General features: G+C 36.3%; 1 protein-coding gene and 1 non-coding gene across 8 annotated transcripts in view; both read right to left on the bottom strand.

Moving 5' to 3' along the window:
* Window positions 1-21,552, bottom strand: part of Usp54 (ubiquitin specific peptidase 54) — a 69,546-nt gene extending 47,994 nt beyond the window's left edge. For 5 of the 7 annotated variants that reach the window (XR_007349608.1, XM_048808942.1, XM_048808950.1 and 2 more), the window contains exons 1-2: window positions 20,728-21,551; window positions 18,079-18,171 (exon numbers count right to left, since the gene is read on the bottom strand). Coding sequence is in view for 6 of the 7 variants with exons in the window: in XM_048808942.1 (XP_048664899.1) it covers window positions 18,079-18,171; window positions 20,728-20,874 (240 nt within the window). In the remaining variant the exon portion in view is untranslated. Of the gene's footprint in view, window positions 1-18,078; window positions 18,172-20,727 lie in introns of all 7 variants that reach the window. The other 2 variants (XM_048808939.1, XM_048808968.1) reach the window with 2 other exon arrangements.
* LOC125618710 lies at window positions 5,901-6,007 on the bottom strand. The gene has a single exon (XR_007350117.1). It is a non-coding gene; the product is annotated as a U6 spliceosomal RNA (small nuclear RNA).
* Window positions 21,553-23,818: the final 2,266 nt, after the last annotated feature.

Here is a 23,818-nt window from a genome sequence, read left to right as displayed (position 1 = left end):
AGAGAGAGTGGGGGGTAAAGAAGAGAGGCTGTCATAGTTTCAATGTTTCATGAGCCCACAGCCTTTGGAAAGAGCCCAAGTCAAGAAGCTACTTCATCCCTGACAGGTGTCCAACAATACCTTCTACAAAGGCATGACACACTTTAGGCCCTGCCATTTGCTCAATTCTTGGGGTTTCTCTTTTTTTTTTTAATTATTATTTTTCTAATTTTTTTCTTTTTTATTATATATAACAGCAGAATGCATTACAATTCTTATTACATATATAGAGCACAATTTTTCCTATCTCTGGTCGTATACATAGTATATTCACACCAATTTGTACCTTCATACATGAACTTTGGATAATAATGATCATCACATTCAACCATCATTAATTACCTCATACCCCCTTCCTTTCCCCTCCAACCCCTCTGCCCTATCTAGAGTTCATAAATTCCTCCCATGCTCTCGCTCCCTATGCCACTATGAATCAGCCTCCTTATATTAAAGAAAACATTCATTTGTTTTTTGGGGATTGGCTAACTTCACTTAGCATTATGTTCTCTAACTCCATCCATTTACCTGCAAATGCCATGATTTTATTCTCTTTTACTGCGAGTAATATTCCATTTTGTATATATGCCACATTTTTTAATCCATTCATCTACTGAAGGGCATATAGATTGGTTCCAAAATTTAGCTGTTGTGAATTGTGCTGCTATAAACATTTTTGTGGCTGTGTCCCTATAGTATGCTGTTTTTAAGTCATTTGGGTATAGACCAAGGAGAAGGATAGCTGGGTCAAATGGTGGTTCCATTACCAATTTTCCAAGAAATCTCCATTCTGCTTTCCATATTGGCTGCACCTATTTGCATTACTACCAGCAGTGTATGAGTGTACCTTTCCCCCCACATCCTCGCCAATACTTATTGTTGTTTGAGGTGAATAGAGAGCCTACATCATGGGAGCAAATCTTTACCCCTCACACATCAGAGAGAGCACTAATCACTAGGGTATATAAAGAACTCAAAAAACTAGACACCCCCCCCAAAAAAAAAAAGTTAATAAATGGGCCAAGGACCTAAAGAGACACTTCTCAGAAGATGATATACAATCAATCAACACATGAAAAACTGTTCATCATCACTGGCAATTAGAGAAATGCAAATCACTCTAAGATTTCATCTCACTCCAGTCAGAATGGGGTCTCTCTTTTTGATATGGGCTTTGTACATTGCTCATTTTGGCCCTTCTAATCACTCTTTCCTCCATACTTTGTGGAAATCAAAGAACCTAAATGTGCTAATCTAGTCTGTTTGTAAACAAGACTCTCTGGAAGTAAAATAGAAAGAAGAGTCATCAAGGATATTTGTAGGAAAAAAAAACTTTCATTGTTTTTGCATGTTCAAAAGAATGTTGACAAGAGGTTGAGGCAGGAGGATCACAAGTTTAAGGCCAGCCTGGGCAACTTTGTGAAAGCCTGTCTCAAAATAAAATTTTAAAAGGGCTAGGGGTATATAGTTCAGCGGTAGAATTCTTTTTTAAAAAACTTTTTTTAGTTATAGTTGGGCACAATACCTTTATTTTATTTATTTACTTTTTATGTGGTACTGAGGATCGAACCCAGCGCCTCAAATGTGCTAGGTGAGCACTCTACCGCTGAGCCACAATCTCAGCCCCTCAGTGGTGGAATTCTTGCCTAGTATGTATGAGGTCCTGGGTTCAATTCCCTGTGCCAGGGGAAAAAAGAAGAAGAATGCTGAAAGTTCTTTTTCAAGGCGGGGGACAGGTAAGAGTAAATAAACGTACACCCTTTTGGCACCCAAAACAATAACAAAGGACTTTATTTTAAAACAAATGCCATATTTTATCAGTATATATTTCAAATTATACCTCTAAAAAATAACTCTTGGAGGAGGATACAGTGGTACACACCTGTAATCCCAGCGACTTGAGAGGCTCAGGTAGGTGAATCACAAGTTCAAAGTTTGATCTCTCTCAAAGGAGAGATCCTGTTTCAAAGTTTAAAAAAAAAAAAAAAAGTGTAAGGGGTTTGCTGGGAATGTAGCTAAGTTGTAGAGCGTCCCTGGGTTCAATCTCCAGTATAAGGGGAAAAAAAAGTTACCTCCTTTGGGGAAGGCAAAAAAACAGCTGGCTAGTTTCTCCCTTGGAATTCTCTAAAAACCTTATGTCTAAAAACAGCTGTCTTCTAAGCTTCCTGATTAGAAAAACATCCATGTAAACTATAATGGTCCCTTTAAATTAAATTAATTTATCAACATCATATCTCCCTAGTTTTTTTTTTAGATGATGCAATCTTTTTTTTGTTTGTTTTTTTACCTTTATTTTACTCATTTGTATGTGGTGCTGAGGATCAAACTCAGTGCCTCACACCTGCTAGGCAAGCACTCTACCACTGAGCTACAACCCCAGCCTGAGTTTAAAGTTTTATTTACATTTAATTCAAAGCCCATTATTTTGGACACAGTAGTAAGGTTAGAGACTATCAAAAGCTACTTATCACACTCATTCCTGCTAATAAGGTGTAACAGCCAGCCACCTACATACATACAAAGAGAGAAACCACAAGATTTTAAGACAATGGACCAAGGGAGGGACACAGAGACAAGGATAGGCAAAATTTACCAGAAGACAGTACTTCCTTTAGTGGGAAATCATAAACTAATGATGAGATTTTATACAATATAATAATCAATTTACTAATTTTCGCCATTATAGAAAATACAGCACCCTCAACGATACAAAGAATATATATTCAAATCAAATTTTAAAAATCAATACCATATCCTCTTACCCCACTAGGGAAATTAAAAGAGGGGACTCTTCTGGAAATGCAAAAAGATTTTGAAATTGTGTAAGTTTTAGACTCTGCCAAAAGTTCTGGAAAGGAAAGAATCAATCATGATGGTCTCCTACATTTCTCCTTACAATTATACCTTCTATTTGAATATCATGCACAATTCTGAACTCCAAGTTTTAAAAAAGAACAAAGGATTCAGTTTTATACTTTCAAGTTGTATCAATGGTTAAATTAGTTGAGAATATTCAGATTAGCCACAGCCTACTAGGACTTTCTAGTAAGGAAGGTTAATCAAAAGACCAACACAAATATACTCATATCCACAGGTAATCAAAAGAAGAAAGTTAAACATTAGTAGATGACATCTGAATCAGACATAATGATATACTTCTTATATGTGTGCTGTTTATTACTAGCTAAAATTTCCAGGGAACATGCTACAAATATAATCTCCTCCTTTAAAAACTCAGTCCAGTATAATGGGTTTACTCCTCTCTTCCCTGACACTGGCCATGAAGGAAAAAGAAGAACCTTCCATTCCCACTATGTACAAAAAGGAAAGGCTAGATAAATAATGAACAATTAGTAATTTTTCCACCACTTTATCCTCTGTACTTATCTTTCAGTACCCAATAAAGCAAAAGCTACATGGTACAACTCAAAAAACATTAAGGGATTTGCTCCCTGAACTCTCAAATCTCCCCCAATTAACAAGTAGTCTATCAGCAGAACAGATACCTGCCTGCCTCATAAGAACAGTCTTTGTCTTGTCTCTAGTTACAGATATTCTGGGTCACCTCCTTTACAAAACCCTATTTTATCCCTAGCAACCACCCTCTACTAGCACCATTCCCCAGCTTTTATGCCTTACACTAGCATTCTTAAGAGGAAAAAAAAATCACTAATTGAGAAGATTTGTTGAATTTAATCAATCAATGCAACATTCTTTTTGCATATAACAAAACACACTCTGTCTACATCCTGGCACTGCAAAGCCTCTAGTACAATCCCTGGAAGGAGAACAAAATCTTTGTAGCATACTAAGTACAGAGGACGGATTTCCTCCCCTGAACAGAGATAAATAAATAAGCCAACACCAAAGTAAAGTCATACTCTGGGGGCTGGAGGGTATAAGAGCAGATCCAATATGAATAATAAATAAGAGCTCTGGGCTCTAGGCAATGACAATTTAGGTCAAGAAAAATCTTTTAATGATATTAGGTGGGAATAAATTTGGGGGTGAGGTAATTAGTAAACAACCTTTTATTTGCTAATAAGCCAGAGTTGACAGCCATCATAGTTCAAAGTAAGCAGAACAATACAATGACACAAATTCTTTTCAGTAAAAACCATCATTAGTAACTTGCATACACATAAGATTTTGAGGCTGAAATTACTATACTGACTTAAAACCAAGTAAAAGAGAAAAAACAGTATGTTTTACAGAATCAAAATAAATGGATTATCATAAATATTATGTACAAGTCCCCATAAAGCAATTATAAGCACCAGATACAACTTATTCTATTCTACCTGGTGAGGATAACAAAGAATAGGAATATTGCCCTGTTTACAGAGCAAAAGAAATAAGCAAAAATAGTAAAGACATCATGAACTAAAAGATGTTCACAGAAGGCCAACAATAAGTGCATTTTAGGGATTGGTGCAAGGTGAAGCACATAACTGGGAAAAGAAGATGAGTACATATCTTTTAGCTGTACATGGAAGGGCTGAAAGATCAAGTATTGGAAAGTTGGCTACTCTTTGATCATCTAGGTACATGTATGTGGTTTTTTTTTTCCTTAACAGTGGGTACCAGAATGAACAATTGTGCACTAACATAATGAAATCTGACTTTACAGAATGGCAAGTTCGTACATAGAGTACTTCAGATTGAGGAATTTTGGACTTTCCTGTTTTGAAAGTAAAATTAATAATAATAATAATAATAATAATAATAATAATAATAATAATAATAAATTCTACTTAATAAGAATTTTAAATATCAACTTTAATATTAAAGAATGCAAACAAGTTATGAAGAGCCAGCAAAAAGGAATTTTATTAGTCTTACCAAATAGTCCTTCAATTTTTAAGTAGGAAGCAGTGAAAAAAGGCGGGGGGGATTTAAATATATAATTATTCCAACACTGTAAACAGCACAAAGTAAAATGGAACTTAACCATAGTATACCAGATGATTACTTTGCTAACGGAATCCCGGGAATTCACTCTTCCCTTGGTGATCTTTCCTACCACCAATCTCATTCCCCCAGTACATTCACATACACACACACCATTATACACATTTGTATATTATTTTACCTTTCCTTTACCAAACAAGGCAGGAAGCCCTAGATTAGCAGAATTTTTAAAAGTGAGACCAAAAGTCACAATATAAAGATCTCTTTAATTAAAAAAAGAGTAAGAAAGGTCAAGAAAGATAGAAGGAAAAAGAGAAAAAAAAAAAGTACTAAAAACTGTAACTAAAATCCAAGAACTATTTTAAAAGAGTATATCAACCCAGCAAAGTAGAGTATTTTTATTATGGTACAGACACTGTTCGAGGCACCATGAGGAACAATAAAAGAGAAGAAGAGCTAAGATACTTTCCTAAGAATTCATTCAGTGGGCTGGGGCTGGGGCTCAGCGGTAGAGTCCTTGCCTAGCATGCATGAGGCCCTGGGTTCAATCCTCAGCACCACATAAAATAATTAATTAATTAAGGGTATTGTGTACAATTAAAAAATAAATATTTTTTAAAAATTCATTCAGCTAAGATAAATATTAGTAAGTCAAAGATTAAGACACAGAATGTTTTGTTTTCTTTTGTAGCTCTGGAAACTGTTTAAACCCAGGTCTTCACATATGATAAGAAAGTGCTCAACCACTGAGCTCTTCCCATAAACCCTAAAATTGCCTATGGGGGTATATGTGCTAAGGATTGAACCCAGGACCTTGTGATGCCAGGCAAACTCTATACCACTGAGCCACATCCCTTATCCACAAAAATTACTTTTTTGGAGGTGGGGGGATGGGCAGGCACTCTACCACTGAGTTATATCCCCAGGCCCTAAAATTACTTTTTTTTTTTTTTTTTAATATGGAACGCTTCACGAATTTGCGTGTCATCCTTGCGCAGGGGCCATGCTAATCTTCTCTGTATCGTTCCAATTTTAGTATATGTGCTGCCGAAGCGAGCACATACTTTCTTGATTAAGATGCTAATATACTACCTCGAGTTAGCTCGGTTGTAGAGTGCTTGCCTAGCAAGCACAAGGCCCTGAGTCCAATTCCCAGTACGCCAAAAAAAAAAAAAAAAAAAAAGTAACTTCTGAGGAGAGCAAACACTGCAGGCAAACTGAATGACACCTAAAATTTGTCAAGAAATAGGCATACCAGGTATGCTATCTGCTATCACAGCTGAAATTCAGAGTACCTGGTAAAGGAGAGGAAAAGAAGCATGGAATTAGGCTTTAAAAAGTCTATAATCATGCAATTTTAAGTGATTTAAGAGATAACTAGGAGGCACTTAAAGGTTATAAAATAGTAAAAGCACCAATAGCCAGACACAATAGTGCACACCTGTAATCCCAGTGGCTGGGGAGGCTGAGGCAGGAGGATCACAAGTTCAAAGCCAGCCTCAGCAAAAGCAAGGCACTAAGCAACACACTGAGACCCCGTTTCTAAATAAAATGCAAAACAAGACTGGAGATGTGGCTCAGTGGTTGCCCCTGAGTTCAAACCCCAGTACCCTCTCACCCCCTAAAAATAAAGCATGAACAGTTAGGTACAAAGCACATGTTTGCAATCCCAGCAATTTGGGAGGTTGAGGCAAGATGATAGTAAGTTCAAAGCAAGCAACTTACCAAGACCTGGTCTCAAAATAAAACAAAAAATTTAAAGGACTGGGGATGTAGTTCAGAGACAGAGTGCTAGTTCAGGTACTGGGTTCAATCCCCAGTACCCTCCCCCACACCCCACAAAAAAGGGGCAAACATTATATATCCACGTATACATTTATTTACATAGCACAGAAGAATAATAAATGTCCACATATCCATTTACTCAATTTAAGAAATTAAGGAGACTGAAAATCCCCAAATAATGACATTCCTCTCACTATACCTTCCAGAACAACTACTATTCTGACTTTCGTGAAAATCACTACCTTTTTCTCTACAGTTTTATTAGGCATGTATCCCTAAACGATGTTTATTTTTTTACCCGTTTTTTGTTTGTTTTGTTTTGTTTTGGGTACTGGGGATTGAACCAGAAGCGCTTAACCTTATCTTAAATCCACCATCTTCTGTGACTTGATTTTTTTTCATTCAATGTGGTGTTTCTGAGATTAATTCAAATTGATGTATGTAATGGCAAGTCATCATTTTTGCTACCATATAGTATTTTACTATGGGGATAAACCATAATTTAAAATTCCATTCTACAGTAGTTTGAACAGGTTGTTTCTATTTTCCTGTAATCACTAGAGATGCTACTTTCAACATTCCTGAGTATATCTGATATTATGTATCAAGAAATCTTCTACAATGCCTATATAGGAATAGAACTGCTGGGTTATATGCAAGTTCAATTTTACCAGGTAATGACAAACTGTTTTCTTAAGTAGTGACATTAACTTATATTCCAACTAACAATATATGTATACAAATTCTCATTATTCTACCTATTTGGAAACATTTAATTTTATCAGATTTTTAATTTCCTATCAACATGAAAAGTATTGGGTTTGTTTTTGATTTATATTTGTTTTTTTAGTTGTAGGTAGACATAATAACCTTTATTTTATTTTTATGTGGTGCCGAGGATCGAACCCAGTGCCTCACGCATGCTGAGCAAGAGCTCTACCACTGAGCCACAACCCCAGCCCCTGAAAAGAATGTTTTAACTTACATTTCTTAAATTACTAATTGGGGTGAACATCTTACACATACTTAGTGATCATTTGAGATTCCCATTCTGAAACATACCTGTTTATATCTTTGCCCATTTTTCTCTTGACTCATTTATCTTTTACTCATTCTTTATAGGAAATTTTCTCTGGAGTTCTGTACTGGATACTAATTCTTTGTTGATTGTACATACTACAGGTATTCTCCTTCCAATTAGTTTATAACCCCCCTCACTTTTTTGTTTTGTTTTGCTTGTGCTGGAGATTGAACCCAGGATCACTCTATCATTGAACTACATCCCAAGTCCTTTTTATTTTTTATTTTAAGACAGGATTTCATTCAATTGTCAAGGCTGGTCTGGACCTTGCAATCCTGCTTCTTCACCCTCCTGAGCTTCTAGAATTACAGGCATGAACCGATATGTCCAGCTTATAGCCTTATCTTTATTCTCTCCCTATGGAGTCTTTTTGGTGAAGAGAAATTATTGAATTTTCTATAGTAAAATGTATCCATTTTTAAATTCATAGTTCTAAAAATTTTTAAATTTTGTATAATATGAAGTAGGGATCTAATTCCCCCCCCCCTTTATGAGTAAACAATTATCTAAGCACCATTTATTGAAAAGTTCACTTTATCTTTGGTTCACAAGCAAGTGGCAAGTCTCTAATATATCTGTTTCGGAAATCTTGATTTTATTCCATTTGTTTACTTATAAATAGTATTGTACTACAAGTAACATTTACTACCGTTTTATAAATTTTGATTTCTGGTAAAGTATAATCATCAATACTGCTTGCCCAAGGGATCATTAAAGAATCATACTTCCTGATCCACTTGGTTCAACAGGTCAAGATGATTCATTCTGCTTAATGAGCTGTGAGTAGAAGAGAACTGCTGAACACTTAAATTTCCCACACAAAATTCTATAGAACTTTTTGTCCCTCTAACTTAGCAACCAATAATATTCAAAAGGGTTGCAGCTTTGGTACCTAATTCAGAGAAATATAGTGTCCAAGAACTAGCCGACAAAGGTGGAATATGCAAAGAGAACAAAGAAGGAGGCAGACAAATATCCAAGACTGCAAATTATTAGCACATTAAGAACAGCACTGTGTCTTGGGTGGCAGCAAGAAAGGAAGATCCCTGCACCCCAAAGTGGGAGGAAGGGGTGTGTATGTGTGTGTGTGTGTGTGTGTGTGTATTTCTGAGTAATTCTTTTTTAAATTTTTTTATTTATATATGACAGCGGAATGCATTACAATTCTTATTACACATATAGAGCACAATTTTTCATATCTTTGGTTGTATACAAAGTATATTCATACCAATTCATTTCATGTCTTCATACATGTGCTTTGGATAATAATGTCCATTTCATTCCACCATCATTTCTAACCCTATGCCCCTTCCCTTCTCTTCCCACCCCTCTCCCCTCTCCTCCTCTATTCCTCCCATGCTCCCTCTCCCTACCCCAGTATGAATCAGCCTCCTTGTATCAGAGAAAACATTCGGCATTTGTTTTTTGGGGGATTGGCTAACTTCACTTAGCATTATCTTCTCCAACTGCATCCATTTACCTGCAAATGCCATGATTTTATTCTCTTTTACTGCTGAGTAATATTCCATTGTTTATATATGCCACATTTTTCTATCCATTCATCTACTGAAGGATATTTTTTTATCCATTCATCTACTGAAGGGTATTTTATTTAGGTTAGCTATTGTGAATTGTGCTGCTATAAACATCGATGTGGCTGTATCCCTGTAGTATGCTGTTTTTAAGTCCTTTGGGTATAGGCCAAGGAGAGGGATAGTTGAGTCAAATGGTGGTTAAACTAGACAAAGTTAGTCTATGGCCAACTGGAATGTACCTAGGCTTTCTCAAAAACTATTAACATGGGGCTGGGGTTGTGGCTCAGTGGTAGAACTTTTTCTAGCACACGTGAGACACTGGGTTTGATCTTTAGTACCACATAAAAACATAAATAAATAAAAATAAAGTTATTAAAAAAAAAAAAGACTGCCAGGCACAGTGGGGCACACCTGTAATCCCAGCAGGTCGGGAGGCTGTGAGGCAGGAGGATTGTGAATTCAAAGCCAGCCTCAGCAATGGCGAGGCACCAAGCAACTCAGTGAGACCCTGTCTCTAAATAAAATACAAAATAGGGCTGGGAATGTGGCCAAAAAAAGCGGGGGTGGGGGTGTCAGCTAAGTGTTTTGTCTCTGCCACTGATGCCTGAATTATTTCTTAACTGATATATGTTAATAGTTTGTTTTTCAGGGGGGTGATTGATTGATTGATTGATTACTGGGGATTGAACTCAACCGCTGAGCCACATCTCCAGCTCTTTATATATATATATATATATATATTGTAAATGGACACAAGACCCCTATTTTATTTATTTATTTATTTTTATGTGGTGCTGAGAATCAACCCCAGTGCGTCACATATGCCAGGCAAGGACTCTACCACTGAGCCACAACCCCAGCCCCATGTTAATAGTTTTTGAGAAAGCCTAGGTACATTCCAGTTGGCCATAGACTAACTTTGTCTAGTTTAACCACCATTTGACTCAACTATCCCTCTCCTTGGCCTATACCCAAAGGACTTAAAAACAGCATACTACAGGGATACAGCCACATCGATGTTTATAGCAGCACAATTCACAATAGCTAACCTAAATAAAATACCCTTCAGTAGATGAATGGATAAAAAAATATCCTTCAGTAGATGAATGGATAGAAAAATGTGGCATATATAAACAATGGAATATTACTCAGCAGTAAAAGAGAATAAAATCATGGCATTTGCAGGTAAATGGATGCAGTTGGAGAAGATAATGCTAAGTGAAGTTAGCCAATCCCCANCCCTTTTTAAAAAAAAAAAAAAAAAAAAAAATTATTTTTTAGTTTTAGGTAGACCTATATCTTTATTTTACATTTATATGGTGTTGAGGATCTAACCCAGTGCCTCATGAATGCTAGGCGAGCATACTACCACTGAGCCACAATCCCAGCCCCGCTCCAGCCCTTTTTAAAATTTTATTTAGAGACCAGGTCTTGCTGAGTTACTTAGGGCCTCACTAAGTTGCTAAGGCTAGCTTTGAATTCACGATTCTCTTGCCTCAGTCTTCTTAGCCACTGAGATTACAGACATGCACGACTGCACCAGGCTATCTTAACAATTTTATTTATCCAATATAGAAGATTCAAAATGCATGCCAGAGTCAGCTGGTGGGTAAAATGGCAGTTATACATGATAATAAGAAAGCTATTATCATGTCAAGCTAGGTTCCTACATCACCTGAGTTACTAACTGATTATAATTTGTAAGGTTTCCCTACTAATGTACAATGGGCAAGTAATGTGAATGAGAAATAAATACTGTGACCAATACATTCAGCAAGTTGTTCACTTTGTTATTACTCTTCAGGAGAGTCTTATTTTTCACTGTCATACAAATTTCAGAATTGACTTTTCTCAGCTTCCAGGAAAAACTGATGATCAGAATACACATTAACACCACCATATTGTAAAACATATGGAAATACTGGAAAACAGTTGACATTATCTAAAAACATTAAAAACATAAATTTTATGATCCACTAATCCTGTTCCTGGGCATGTACACAAAAGATATGTGTATACATATGTATAAGAATGCTCTTTAGCAAAATTGTTCATAAAAATACAAAACTAGAAACAATTCAATTCAAATGACTACCAGCAATAAGATGGACAAACACTGATTTATTTACACAAATAATGGGTCAAATGGTGGTTAAACTAGACAAAGTTATACTGTCATGTATAACTAAATTAAATAAAAAAAGAAATACCATATAATAATTAAAACAAACTGGAACTACATACCACATGGGTAATTTTTTTAATAGTTTTATTTTGTTTATTTTTATGTGGTGTGGAGGATCAAACCCAGGTCCTCGAATGTGCTAGGCAAGCACTCCACCGCCAAACCACAATCCCAGCCCCCACATGGATGATTTTGAATATATCAACTAAAAAAGACACACACAAATTTTAAACAGAATCATTCCATTGTAACAAAATTTCAAAAACAAGGTGAGCTTTTGCTTGTTGTCTACTATGTTACCCAGGCTGGACTTGAACTCCTGGGCACCAGAAATCCTCCCGCCTCCACCTCCCAAGTAGCTGGTACTACAGGTGCGAGCCACTTCCTTTGCCTCTTTGGATGTTTTTTTCTTTTCTTTTTTTTTTGTTGTTTGTTTTGTTTTTTGTGTGTTTTCTCACTGCTAGGGATCAAACCCAGGGCCTCAGGCATGCTAGACTGGCAGTCCACCACTAAGTTACATCCCCAGTCCTGGAATTTTATTAATACTCAATCACCTCTTCTTTTGTTTCCCCCCAGTCTTGAGGGTTGAATCTAAAGCCTCACACATGCTAACAAAGCATTCTACCACTGAGCTACATTTCTCACTCTTTAATAGTCAATCACCTCCTCTGCAAATAATGACAACTTTCTTTCTTTCCAGTCTTTATATCTTTTCTTTTTAATTTTTCTTGTCTTATTACACTGACTAGAATCTAATTAATGATAAACTTATTGTTTTCATTTTGTTTTAGGGGGGGTACAAGGAATTGAGCCCAGGGGCATTCTACCACTCAGCTATATCCCATCGCCGCCATCGCCGCCACCCCCCCCTTCTTTTTTGGTGACAGGGTCTTGCCAACCTGATTAGGGCTTTATTAAGAGTTACTGAGGGGCTGGGGTTGTGGCTCAGTGGTAGAGCATTTGCCTAGCATGTGCAAGGCCCTGGGTTCAACTCTCAGCACCACAAAAAACAAATAAATAAAATAAAGATATTGTGTCCCATTAAAAAATAAATATTAAAAAAAAAGTTACTGAGGTTAACCTTGAACTTGTGATTTTTCTGCCTCAGCCTCCCAAGTCACTGGGATTATATGCCCCTGTGCCACACTTATAAAAACAGTTTTAAAGTGGGAAACAATAAGAGATATCCCTCAGGAGAATCTAAGCACTTATGGTCCCTCCCAGGTTTACTCCTCCATACACTTATCATTTCTTACCTTCTCTCAAAAAGTGAAGCCCTATAGTTTGAATGAAGGACTACCAATTAAAAACTATGGTGATTCTAATAATTTAAATTTCTTAGCTACTAAAATTAAATTCAGCCAGGCATACTGGCATATACCTATAATCCCAGCAACTCAAAAGACTGAGGTAGGAGGATCATGAGTTCAAAGCTAGCCTCAGCATCTTAGTGAGGCCCTGTCTCAAAATAAAAAATAAAAAGGGCTGGGGATGTGGCTCAGTGATAAAGTGTCCCTGGATTAAATAAATGGGATGGACTCAAATTAAAAGTTTCTTCTCAGCAAAAGAAACAATCTGTGAGGTGAATAGAGAGCCTACATCTTGGGAGCAAATTTTTACCCCTCACGCATCAGATAGAGCACTAATCTCTAGGGTATATAAAGTACTCAAAAAGCTAAACACCAAAAAAACAAATAACCCAATTAATAAATGGGCCAAGGACATGAACAGACACTTCTCAGAAGAGGATATTCAATCAATCAACAAATATATGAAAAAATGTTCATCATCTCTAGCAATTAGAGAACTGCAAATCAAAACTAAGATACCATCTCACTCTAGTCAGAATGGCAGCTATTATGAAGACAAAAATAAGTGTTGGCGAGGATGTGGGGAAAAAGGTACACTCATACATTGCTGGTGGGACTGCAAATTGGTACAGCCAATATGGAAAGCAGTATGGAGAATCCTTGGAAAACTGGGAATGGAACCACCATTGGACCCAGCTGTCCCTCTCCTTGGTCTATACCCAAAGGACTTAAAAATAGCATATTACAGGGACACAGCCACATCAATGTTTATAGCAGCACAATTCACAATAGCTAAACTGTGGAATCATCTAGATGCCCTTCAGTAGATGAATGGATAAAAAAATGTGCATTACATACACAATGGAATATTACTCAGCAATAAAAGAGAATAAAATCATGGCATTTGCAGGTAAATGGATGCAGTTGGAGAAGATAATGCTAAGTGAAGTTAGCCAATCCCCAAAAAAACAAATGCCGAATGTTTTCTCTGATATAAGGTGACTGACTCATAGTGGGGTAGGGAGAGGGAGCATAGGATGAATAGACAAACTCTAGGTAGGGTGGAGGCGTGGGAGGGGAAGGCAGGAGGCTTGGGGTTAGCAATGATGGTGGAATGTGATGGACATCATTTTCATGTATGAAAACATGAACTGGTGTGAACATACTTTACATACAAACAGAGATATTAAAAATTGTGTTCCATATGTGTAATAAGAATTGTGATGCATTCCGCTGTCATGTATTTAAAAAATAAAAGCAATTTTTAAAAAATCCCCAGTGCCAAAAAATTAATAAATTAAAATTTATTTAAAATAAGTAAATAATAATGAAATTAAATTGAACTCATTCGAACTTTCACATTAATCCATTTGCATTATAAGTCTGTTTATAATTTTCAAATTAAAAATTGGAAAATTAAAAGAATACAAACAATGCCATCTAAAGTATGAAATGTGTGCAAACTACAGCCCAATTATCATATATATATATATATATATCACTGGAGGGCGAACAAGTACTTTTGGGGGAAAGAAATTGGTATTTTATATACTCCCAACATAAAACAGAAGCACATAAGGAAAATAAATTAGTTGGTGTATGTGCTGCCGAAGCGAGCACTAAATAAGGAAAATAAATTAGTTAGCATCACATACACCAACTAATTTATTTTCCTTAGTAATGTACCAAGGAAAGTGAGAATTCTAACATCCCCAGGATTATAAAGACCCAAAATATAGTCTTTGATCCCCAAAGTTCATTTAACCTACCATCACAAGCAACTGTTCCTCTGAAAGGGACTGAAGAAATTTCCTCAGTTCTAGCAGATTCTCAGAGCGTATCCTGCAATGTCTGATGGTTGGTTTTCATCTCTCTGGCTTATATGATACTGATTTATATTTGGCCCTCCACAAAACAAAACAAGTGTGGCAGACAGTTTTCCACAATCCCTCCTGGACAGTTCTAACTAGTCAAAGAGGCAATGTTAGAAGATAGTGAAGTGGTGCACACCAGTAATCTCAGTGATTCCGGAGGCTGTGGCAGGAAGATTGCCAGTTTGAGCCAGCCTCAGCAACTTAGTGAGACCCTGTCTCAAAATAAAAAGTAAAAAAGGCTGGATGTATAGCTCAGTGGTAGAGCTCCCTTGGGTTAAACCCCAAGGACCACAAAAAAGGGGTGGGGGGAGGGAGGGAATGTCAATGGTCATATAAAATATATAATTCCTTCTTTCCTTTTTGTAATATGAGTTTCCAGTTTCAGGAGAATCATTCCAGGATTAACATCTACCTAGAAAGTATCTCCCTAGAATAGTTTTAATACCACAAATCAGACTTCTCTTGGTCTTGTTGACCAAGGGGATACTGAAATTATCTAAAATAAGATACTTAATATCAATCAATGTATGACTTGGAAAATCAGGTCAAATGCTCTTTTGAATGCATTTCTGTCTGAATGGACACATAGGGAATATTACAGTCAACTTTTAAAAGATTTGGTATATTAAAATTCATATTTAGCTCAGATATCATCACTATTAATATATGGTTTCCAAACACCCTGCTTTTGATATACAAAGGCAAAAAGAAAATTTTAATAAGTTAGGGTTATATTGTAACATTACTCTTTTTAAATACTTTTATTTTATTCCTTTTTATTTTTATGTGGTGCTGAGGATTAAACCAAGTGCCTCACATGTGCTAGGCAAGCACTCTACCACTGAGCTACAACTCCACCCCATAAAATCAGTTTTATATTTAGGCTTTTCACTTATCAGGATATTGTTTCCATATCATTAAATGTTATTTAAATGCAAAAAAAAAATCATATTTAGCTGGCAACAGTAACACATGCCTGTAATTCCAGCTACTTAGGAGACTGAGGCAGAAGTATCAAAAGTCTGAGGCCAGACTGCAAAACTTAGCAAGACTCTATCACAAGATAAAAAAGGGCTGGGGTGAGGCATAGTGCCACATACATGTAATTCCGGCTACTTAGGGGCTGAGGCAGGAGGGTTTTAAGTTCAAGGTCGGCCTCAGCAACATAACAAGACCTGTTCTCAAAAAAAAAATAAAATAAAAATAAAAAGGTCTGGGGATGCAGCTCAGTGATAGAGTACCCCTGGGTTCAATTCCCAGTATTAAAATACACACATATACATACACACACACACACACACACACACACTTTTTTTAATTCTTCAATTAACCAACCTATATTCTATATTTTGCTACAAGTTACAATGGTTCCAACTAGGATAGAAAGAAAGACGTTTGTGATCCAAGTGGCAAAAAGTTCAAAAGACTCGGGCTGGGGATGTGGCTCAAGCGGTAGTGCGCTCCTCTGGCATGCGTGTGGCCCGGGTTCGATCCTCAGCACCACATACAAACAAAGATGTTGTGTCTGCCGAAAACTAAAAAATAAATATTAAAAAATTCTCTTTCTCTCTCTTTAAAAAAAAAAAAAAAAGTTCAAGAGACTCATCTAACTATTTCTAAGGTCCTATTCATGGATTTAAAACTCCAAAGCAGGGTTAGGGTTGTAGCACAGTGGTATAAGTGCTTGCCTAGCATGTGTGAGGCACTGGGTTCAATCCTCAGCATCACATGAAAATAAATAAATAAAATAAAGGTATTATGTCCGTCTACAATTTTAAATAAAGGAAAATAAAACTCTAAAGTGATATGTGCTGAAAAGTTTTTTGAGTCAGTAACTGAAAAATAACCAATATAATTGGGAAATTCTATATTTTTCTGGTCACAAGTTCTACTTAAAATATAAAAGCAATTAAATTAAATATATGAAGATCACATGAAGTATCCCTATGACAAACCAAGAATCCAGACTTCAAGAGACAAAAAAACAAAACAAAACTCTAGAAACTTAGTAACTCAATATGAAAGATTTAAATTTGTCCACACACAAATAATCTATTGTATACCTGGACCAAAAATACGTAAGCAACCTATATGCTGGTAAATATATGGTCCTTTACATATCATAGTTCTTTCTCTTTAACAATATATCTAAAATCTGAGCTGGGTATGGTGGCTCAGGCCTGTAATTAATCCCAGCAGTTTAGGAGGCTGAGGCAGTACGTTTTCAAGTTCAAAGCCAGCATCAGAAAAAAGCAAGGTGCTAAGCAACTCAGTGAGATCCTGTCTCTAAGTAAGATACAAAATAGGGCTGGGGATGTGGCTCAGCGGTAGAGTGCCCCTGAGTTCAATATCGGATATCCCCACCAAAAAAGAACAAAAACAAACAAACAAACAAAAAATACATATATATGTGTGTGTGTGTGTGTGTGTGTGTGTATAATCTAATATAAAAATCTCTCATTTTCCTTATCTCTAAACAAATCCCAATTTTCCTCTTTTTTCAGATATGAAAACCTTAGAGCCAGATAAAACATGAGGTGGAGAATTGATATAAAGAATCTATTAACCGGGGAAGGGGGGGGGCGGGGTTGTGGCTCAGTGGTAGAGCACTTGCCTCACGTCTGAGGCACTGGGTTCAATTCTCAGCACCACATAAAAATAAATGAATAAAATAAAGGTCCATCAACTAAAAAAAAAAAGAAAAAAAAAAAAAGAATCTATTAAGGACTGGGGTTGTGGCTCAGCAGTAGAGCGCTCGCCTCCTCAAACTTGTGAGACCCTGGCTTCAATCCTCAGCACCACATAGAAATAAAGGTAACTAAAAAATAAATATTTTTTTAATATTTATTTTTTAGTTTTCAGCGGACACAACATCTTTGTTTGTATGTAGTGCTGAGGATCGAACCCGGGCCGCACGCATGCCAGGCGAGTACGCTACCGCTTGAGCCACATCCCCAGCCCAAATATTCTTTCTTAAAAAAGAATCTATTAAATGTGATAATGGTAAACATTACAAAATGGGAAAATTTTAACACACAATAGATACTTTCATTAAAAACCCTTAGTTATTTATTCTTTCAATGTGAAATTTAATATTGTTTTTTCAGGTTAATACTCAAAGGAGAAGCCCATCTGAATAGAATCCTATCATGTCAAATAGAGCTATACAAGAAAAAAAGGTTCAGAAGAAAAAGACTACCAAAGTAATTAGTTTGAAGCAAACAAAACTAATCACATCAATCTTTGCTCTAAACCACAGGCAGATAATTCAATAACAAACTCTGACATTAATCAAACCCCTTCAATATGGACAATTTGACAATCTAAAGACAGTGGAAGAAACAAATCTGAAGCATTTTACCTTGAGAGCACAAAAGATGCAGGAATCTCCCATGCATTTGTGAGTTGTCAGCTGCCTAAAGCTACGACGAAAGATGTCCAGGTGCCACAAAACCTAGCAAAAAAGTGAAAACACTTCATTTCTCTATAAAGAGCCACTGTTTAATTCTAAATTCAACAGTTCAAGCATACATAAGTAATGATTGGAGAAGCAATCTTTATTCTCAAGAGAAAAGCTCATCCTAATATATTAAAACAAACACCAAAAAAAGGTGAGGTAAATAACATGATATAAATGAAAGTATTTTGGAGAAAACATTAATTTGAACATGAAATAAAGGTCACACAGGAAAAAAAAAACCATGGTCTGACATATATGAAATGTGATCCTGAAGAAGAAATTTATAGATTGAAAGTGCAGAAATAGGGCTAGGTATATAGTTCAATGGTAGAGCACTCAATTAGCATGTGTGAAGTCCTGGGTTTGATCCCCACCACGACAAAGGAAAAATAGAAAACACTGTAGAATACAGATTTTATTTTAATAGTCCACACAAGAAAAGCAAATATATTTTAAAACTTATAACAGAAGCTTGAACTGTAGTGGCTCACATCCGTAACACCAGCTACTGAGAAGACTGAGGTAGGAGGATTGTAAATTCAAAGCTGGGATGGGCAACTTAGTAAATCTCAAAATAAAATAAACAGGGCTAAAGATATAACTTAGTGAGAAAGTGCTTGCCTACCAGGTGTGAGGGACTGGGAGTGGGGTGGGGGAAGGAGAAAAAACAGAAGGAGGAGCAGCTTGGACTACAGTATGAAAAATTCACAATTTTTTAACTTCTGAGGTGTGATCTCTTGAAGTCAATAGGATAAAAACAATAGTGATATCAACAATGATAAATCATATTCATAGTATGTACTCATGATATGATGTAAAAGAATGATACTTTACTTCTATGGTCTTCCTCTTCAAAATCCATTACCCCAGTCTAATCGTGACAAAAACATCAGACAAATTCCAATACAACCTGGGCACAGTGGCACATGGTTATAATCCCAGCCAGTTGGGAGACTGAGGAAGGAGACTCATAAATTCAAGGCCATCCTTGGCAACTTAGCAAGACCTATCTCAAAATTTAAAAAAAAGCTAGGGATAGCTTGGCACCGTGGTGCATACCTATAATCCCAGTGGGTCCGAAGGCTGAGACAGGAGGATCACGAGTTTAAAGCCACCCTCAGCAAAAGCGAAGTACTAAGCAACTCAGTGAGACCCTGTCTCTAAATAAAATACAAAATATGGCTGGGGATCTGGCCCAATGGTTGAGTGCCCCTGAGTTCCCTGATACCCCCACCCCCCAAAAAAAGAAAAAAACTACTGTGTATTATCTGGGAGAAAAATCTAATCAACCTTATCTAACTATCTGAAATTTTAGGAAAAACACTTAAGCTCTTTCTATAGGTTTGACAACATAGAATTTTTTAATGTTTCCAAATAAAAACTTGAAAATTGAGAAAGTGTATAAAACTTTTATTATATAGATAAGCTTACAAGATTCTTGTATTATGAATGAGAAACTCAGTATTACCTGTACAAGGTCATGCAGCTAGTCTATAAAAGTGCTACAATAAGAATCCAAGTCTCCTAATTTCCTAGTCCAGGATCCTTTATAGCAAATACATTGTGCTATCTTTTCTTCTCTCATAGCAACCTATTTTCTTACTAAATCTGAGACATCATGCTAATAATTTCATACAAGTGTAATTGTCTTGGATAGCAAACTTTGTTTACTTTTACAATAACAGAGAGAAAAGAAGAGAAAGTAATTACTTGAGAATTGGACCAGAGGGGATAAACAAAATACTCTGTGGGCCTGAATAGGCAGAGGAGAAGCTTTGAGATTCTGAGACCACTAAAGTGGCATGCAAGAGAAAAAGGGAACACCTAGGGTAGATAATTACCTTAGGGAATTTACTTTCCTCTAGCTCTTTTCAAGCATATTTAACCAGACACAATGATCATGAGCCAATACAGGAAGGCTGAGAGAGAGAAGATGAAGGAGAGAACAAAGACTGAACTCCATTCTTTAGAGAACATGAATATGAGACATGAACAGGGGCTGGGGCTGCAGCTCAGTGGTAGAGTAACCTGCTTCGCACCTGTGAAGCACTTGGGTTTGAACCTCAGCACCACATAAAAATAAATAAACAAAGATATTATGTCCATCTACAACTAAAAAAAAAATTTTTTTTAAATATATGAGACATGAACATTGAAAGTCTCTAACTTGTAGAAAGAACTCTGTTCTCTGTACTAGAGAAATACAACTAGGGTGATAAGACATCTTGTCTCAAAAAGGAAACAGTAGTATCCTATTTAGGATAAAAGTTAATAAGCAAGTAGAAAGATCACCTGAACTATTAACTAATACTATTTAAGTAGGTAAATAGCAGTAGTTATAGTTACTGTTGTTTCTAGTATCATTATTATTCCCATTTCTATAAATAAGTTAATTGGAATTCCAAAAATAAAAAGACCTGCCTAAGATCACACTGATAAACTTAAAAAAATGATTCACACTGTCAATTATTATATTTAAAAGAGTACCAGAAACATAACATCAGCAAACAAAAACTTAACATTCACTAAAAATTAAAAAATTACTCTTACCTGCAGGGCACTATTGAGGAAGCAGCTATTTTGCCCTGGCTCATTGCTGAGGCCTTTGCTGGGGGCTATGGAGGTTGAGCTTCGAGGTGCAAACATCCCTTGGACACTGCCACGGCCCCCTGAAAAATAATTTCTTTTCCAAGACATAACTGTTCACATTTAGCTTGAAAACACAGAGAAGGCTTTGTATCTTTTGGGCAGGTAAATTTTATCTGCTGAAATCCTCAAAAGATAGAGAATCCAGAACTTGGTGAGTTTATGTTGAAACACTTTGACTTTATAAATTTCCAAACATCAAATATGTAGTTCAAGGAATTCATGTAGCCTCTAGGTCCAGATGATGGTGCTATCCCTCACTTGCCCCACTGTCCAAAGTGTAACAAAGCACAGGATTAATGTAGAGAAGTTCTTTAGTATTGCTTCTTTCTATTTTTCTTGAACTTCCTCCAAAAAGTCCTGGTGAAATGGACGTAATCCTCAACTCCAGCAGCATCCAAAATCAGGGAAAGACATGTTCTTCAGTCTTGTTTACAATGCTTCTTATGGACTGAAGATTTTTTCCAACTGGAAGGAGAGGCAGACAGATAAGCAGGAATCCAACATAACCCTCCTTGCCCTCCACGGCCTTGTCCCATCATCCTCTACTGCAAAAACTCAATTTCTGAACAACTGACAAATATCTCACAAAGCTAAGAATTTTTGTTGTTGTTATTCTCTGTTGCTTCTTTTTAATGTGCCCTAAATTTCTTCTAGCTTCCCAACCAGATCTTCAGAATGTTTCTTTTCTTCTGGAACTAGAATAGCCAGCTGTGCCAGAGAGCTTCAACAGAAAGGGGAAAAAAAAAAAAATCAAAAGCTTGCGTCACNAAAAAAAAAAAAAAAAAAAAAAAAAAAAAAAAAAAGAGAAACACTCAAATGTTAAAAAAAAAAAAATGGTATAAACAGTTTTATTTTCTTGGGAAACCTCTCTGAAATTTTCTTGAAGGAAAAGAAAGTTGATGAGTTGATATGAATAAAAATTTAAAGATACAAATGTTCCAGAATCAGGCTAACAAAAATAAAACAAACAAAAAAATCATTAGGTAAGCACACTCCAAACTAGAATTACATTTCTTTTGGATGTTTGGAGTAAAGCACTTTTTAAAAAGTGTTTTCCATGTGTATGGTTTTGAAAAACTCTAAAGGTGGGAGGGATAAGTTAGCTATCTGGACTCTTGTTTTGAGTAAAGATGTCGCATCTCAGAGAAACATTCTTGGTAAGTAAACCACATTTTTTTTAATATTTATTTTTTAGTTGTAGTTGGACGCAATATCTTTATTTATTTATTTTTATGTGGTGCTAAAGATCGAACCCAGGGCCTCACACATGGTAGGTGAGCGCTCTATTGCTGAGCCACAATCCCAGCTGTAAACCACATTTCTTAACACCACGTCCAACAGAACTAAATCTCCTCCCATCCTCTGTTTGATTGATTGATTTTTTTTTTATTCAATGATTTCTGACAGAGGATCAGAGAGATAATTTGAGTAACAAATGATTTAATCCTTAGATTATACCAGAAGGGCTCACTGAGGCCAACTATAGTTTTCAACTAAAATGCCCATGAAGCAACAGTGAATAATATCAAAGCAAACACCTTTCCTGGAAGGAAATCATCTAATCTCTAGCTTTTAAGATTTCCTATTACCTGCATATCCACATAAGAAAAAAAATGAAAACATTAAGTGATAAATTTCTAAAGTTATTCAAATTTCTCACTTCCTTCCCACTGTGTGCACCACTTAAAAAAAAAAAAAAAAAAAAAGCTTTAACATTTTAATCACATTCTAGGAAAGAACCTAAAATTGTCCATAGCAAGTCCAGAGGAAAAACTCACAAGAATATTAGATAGTTGCACAAAACTGTTCCTTCTCTTCTCTAAATTCCCAGACTATTTATAATCGTCACACATCACAAAGGATTTGATTATACACCATACTGTCATATTATTCGCTGTGTTTTATTACTCCATTTGTTTTATATGGTATCAGTCATATGTCTTGAATATGACTACATGAAACACAATAATAACAGTGTCAGACATATGCTAAACACTATATACTTCTTCATTTAATCTTCACAATAGCCCTATCAGGTAGATATTAATAGTTCAATTTTACAGAAGAATAAAGTGAGGCTTAAAGACATTAAATTGCCCAATTCAAAGCTAGTATGTGGCAGAGCCAGAATTGTTTTCACTATGCACTGTCAATTATGTATTTTATTATACTATTCCAAAATCTTCTATCACAGTGCTGATCATAAGGAGGCACTCATGACCAGGATCAGTTCATCAATGATTCAGATGGAAAAAAACATGAGCAGTATTTCAATTTCTAAAGAAAGTACAGTAGGGCTGGGAATGTGGCTCAAGCGGTAGCGCGCTCGCCTGGCATGCGTGCGGCCCGGGTTTGATCCTCAGCACCACATACAAACAAAGATGTTGTGTCCGCCGAAAACTAAAAAATAAATATTAAAAAATTCTCTCTCTCTCTCTCAAAAAAAAAAAAAAAAAGGTACAGTAGTCCCATTACAAGTGATTAAAGCTAAAAGGTAAGACTGGAGATGTAACTCAATGTTAGAGCACTTGTCTACCATGTGCCTACTGATTTATGTGACACGGAGAAAGAAGCCACATCTCCCACAGAGATTATAAGACCCCCACATCTCTACACACACCCTTATACACACCCCACTCAAGGCCACTAAGGAACTTTAAACAAGCTGTACAGCATTCCTTCAGCTCAACTGCTGCAAAGGAATGACAAGTACCAAGCCTCTACTTTGCTTAGAGCCAAAAGAACTTGGCAGGCAGATGGGGTTTCCAGTATCCACATTAAGAGCTTACTGAAACTCAGCCTGCCCTATGACACACACCTGAGTACTGGGAGCAAAGGGGAAAAGACAGTAGCAGAAAAAGGATTCTTAGGTTCTGAATGGTAGCATTATGTAGGGTAAGGTAATAAGTTCTCACACTTGCTCTAGGTGTGTCAGAAACTAGCGGTGAGAGCCAAAAAGAAAACAGGCAGGAGAGTCAGTAAAAATGGTCTA

This window comes from Marmota marmota, unplaced genomic scaffold (assembly GCF_001458135.2).
Source record: "Marmota marmota marmota unplaced genomic scaffold, marMar, whole genome shotgun sequence".
NCBI classification, from domain to species: Eukaryota; Metazoa; Chordata; class Mammalia; order Rodentia; family Sciuridae; genus Marmota; species Marmota marmota.
This window is presented reverse-complemented; position numbering and strand designations above follow the sequence as displayed.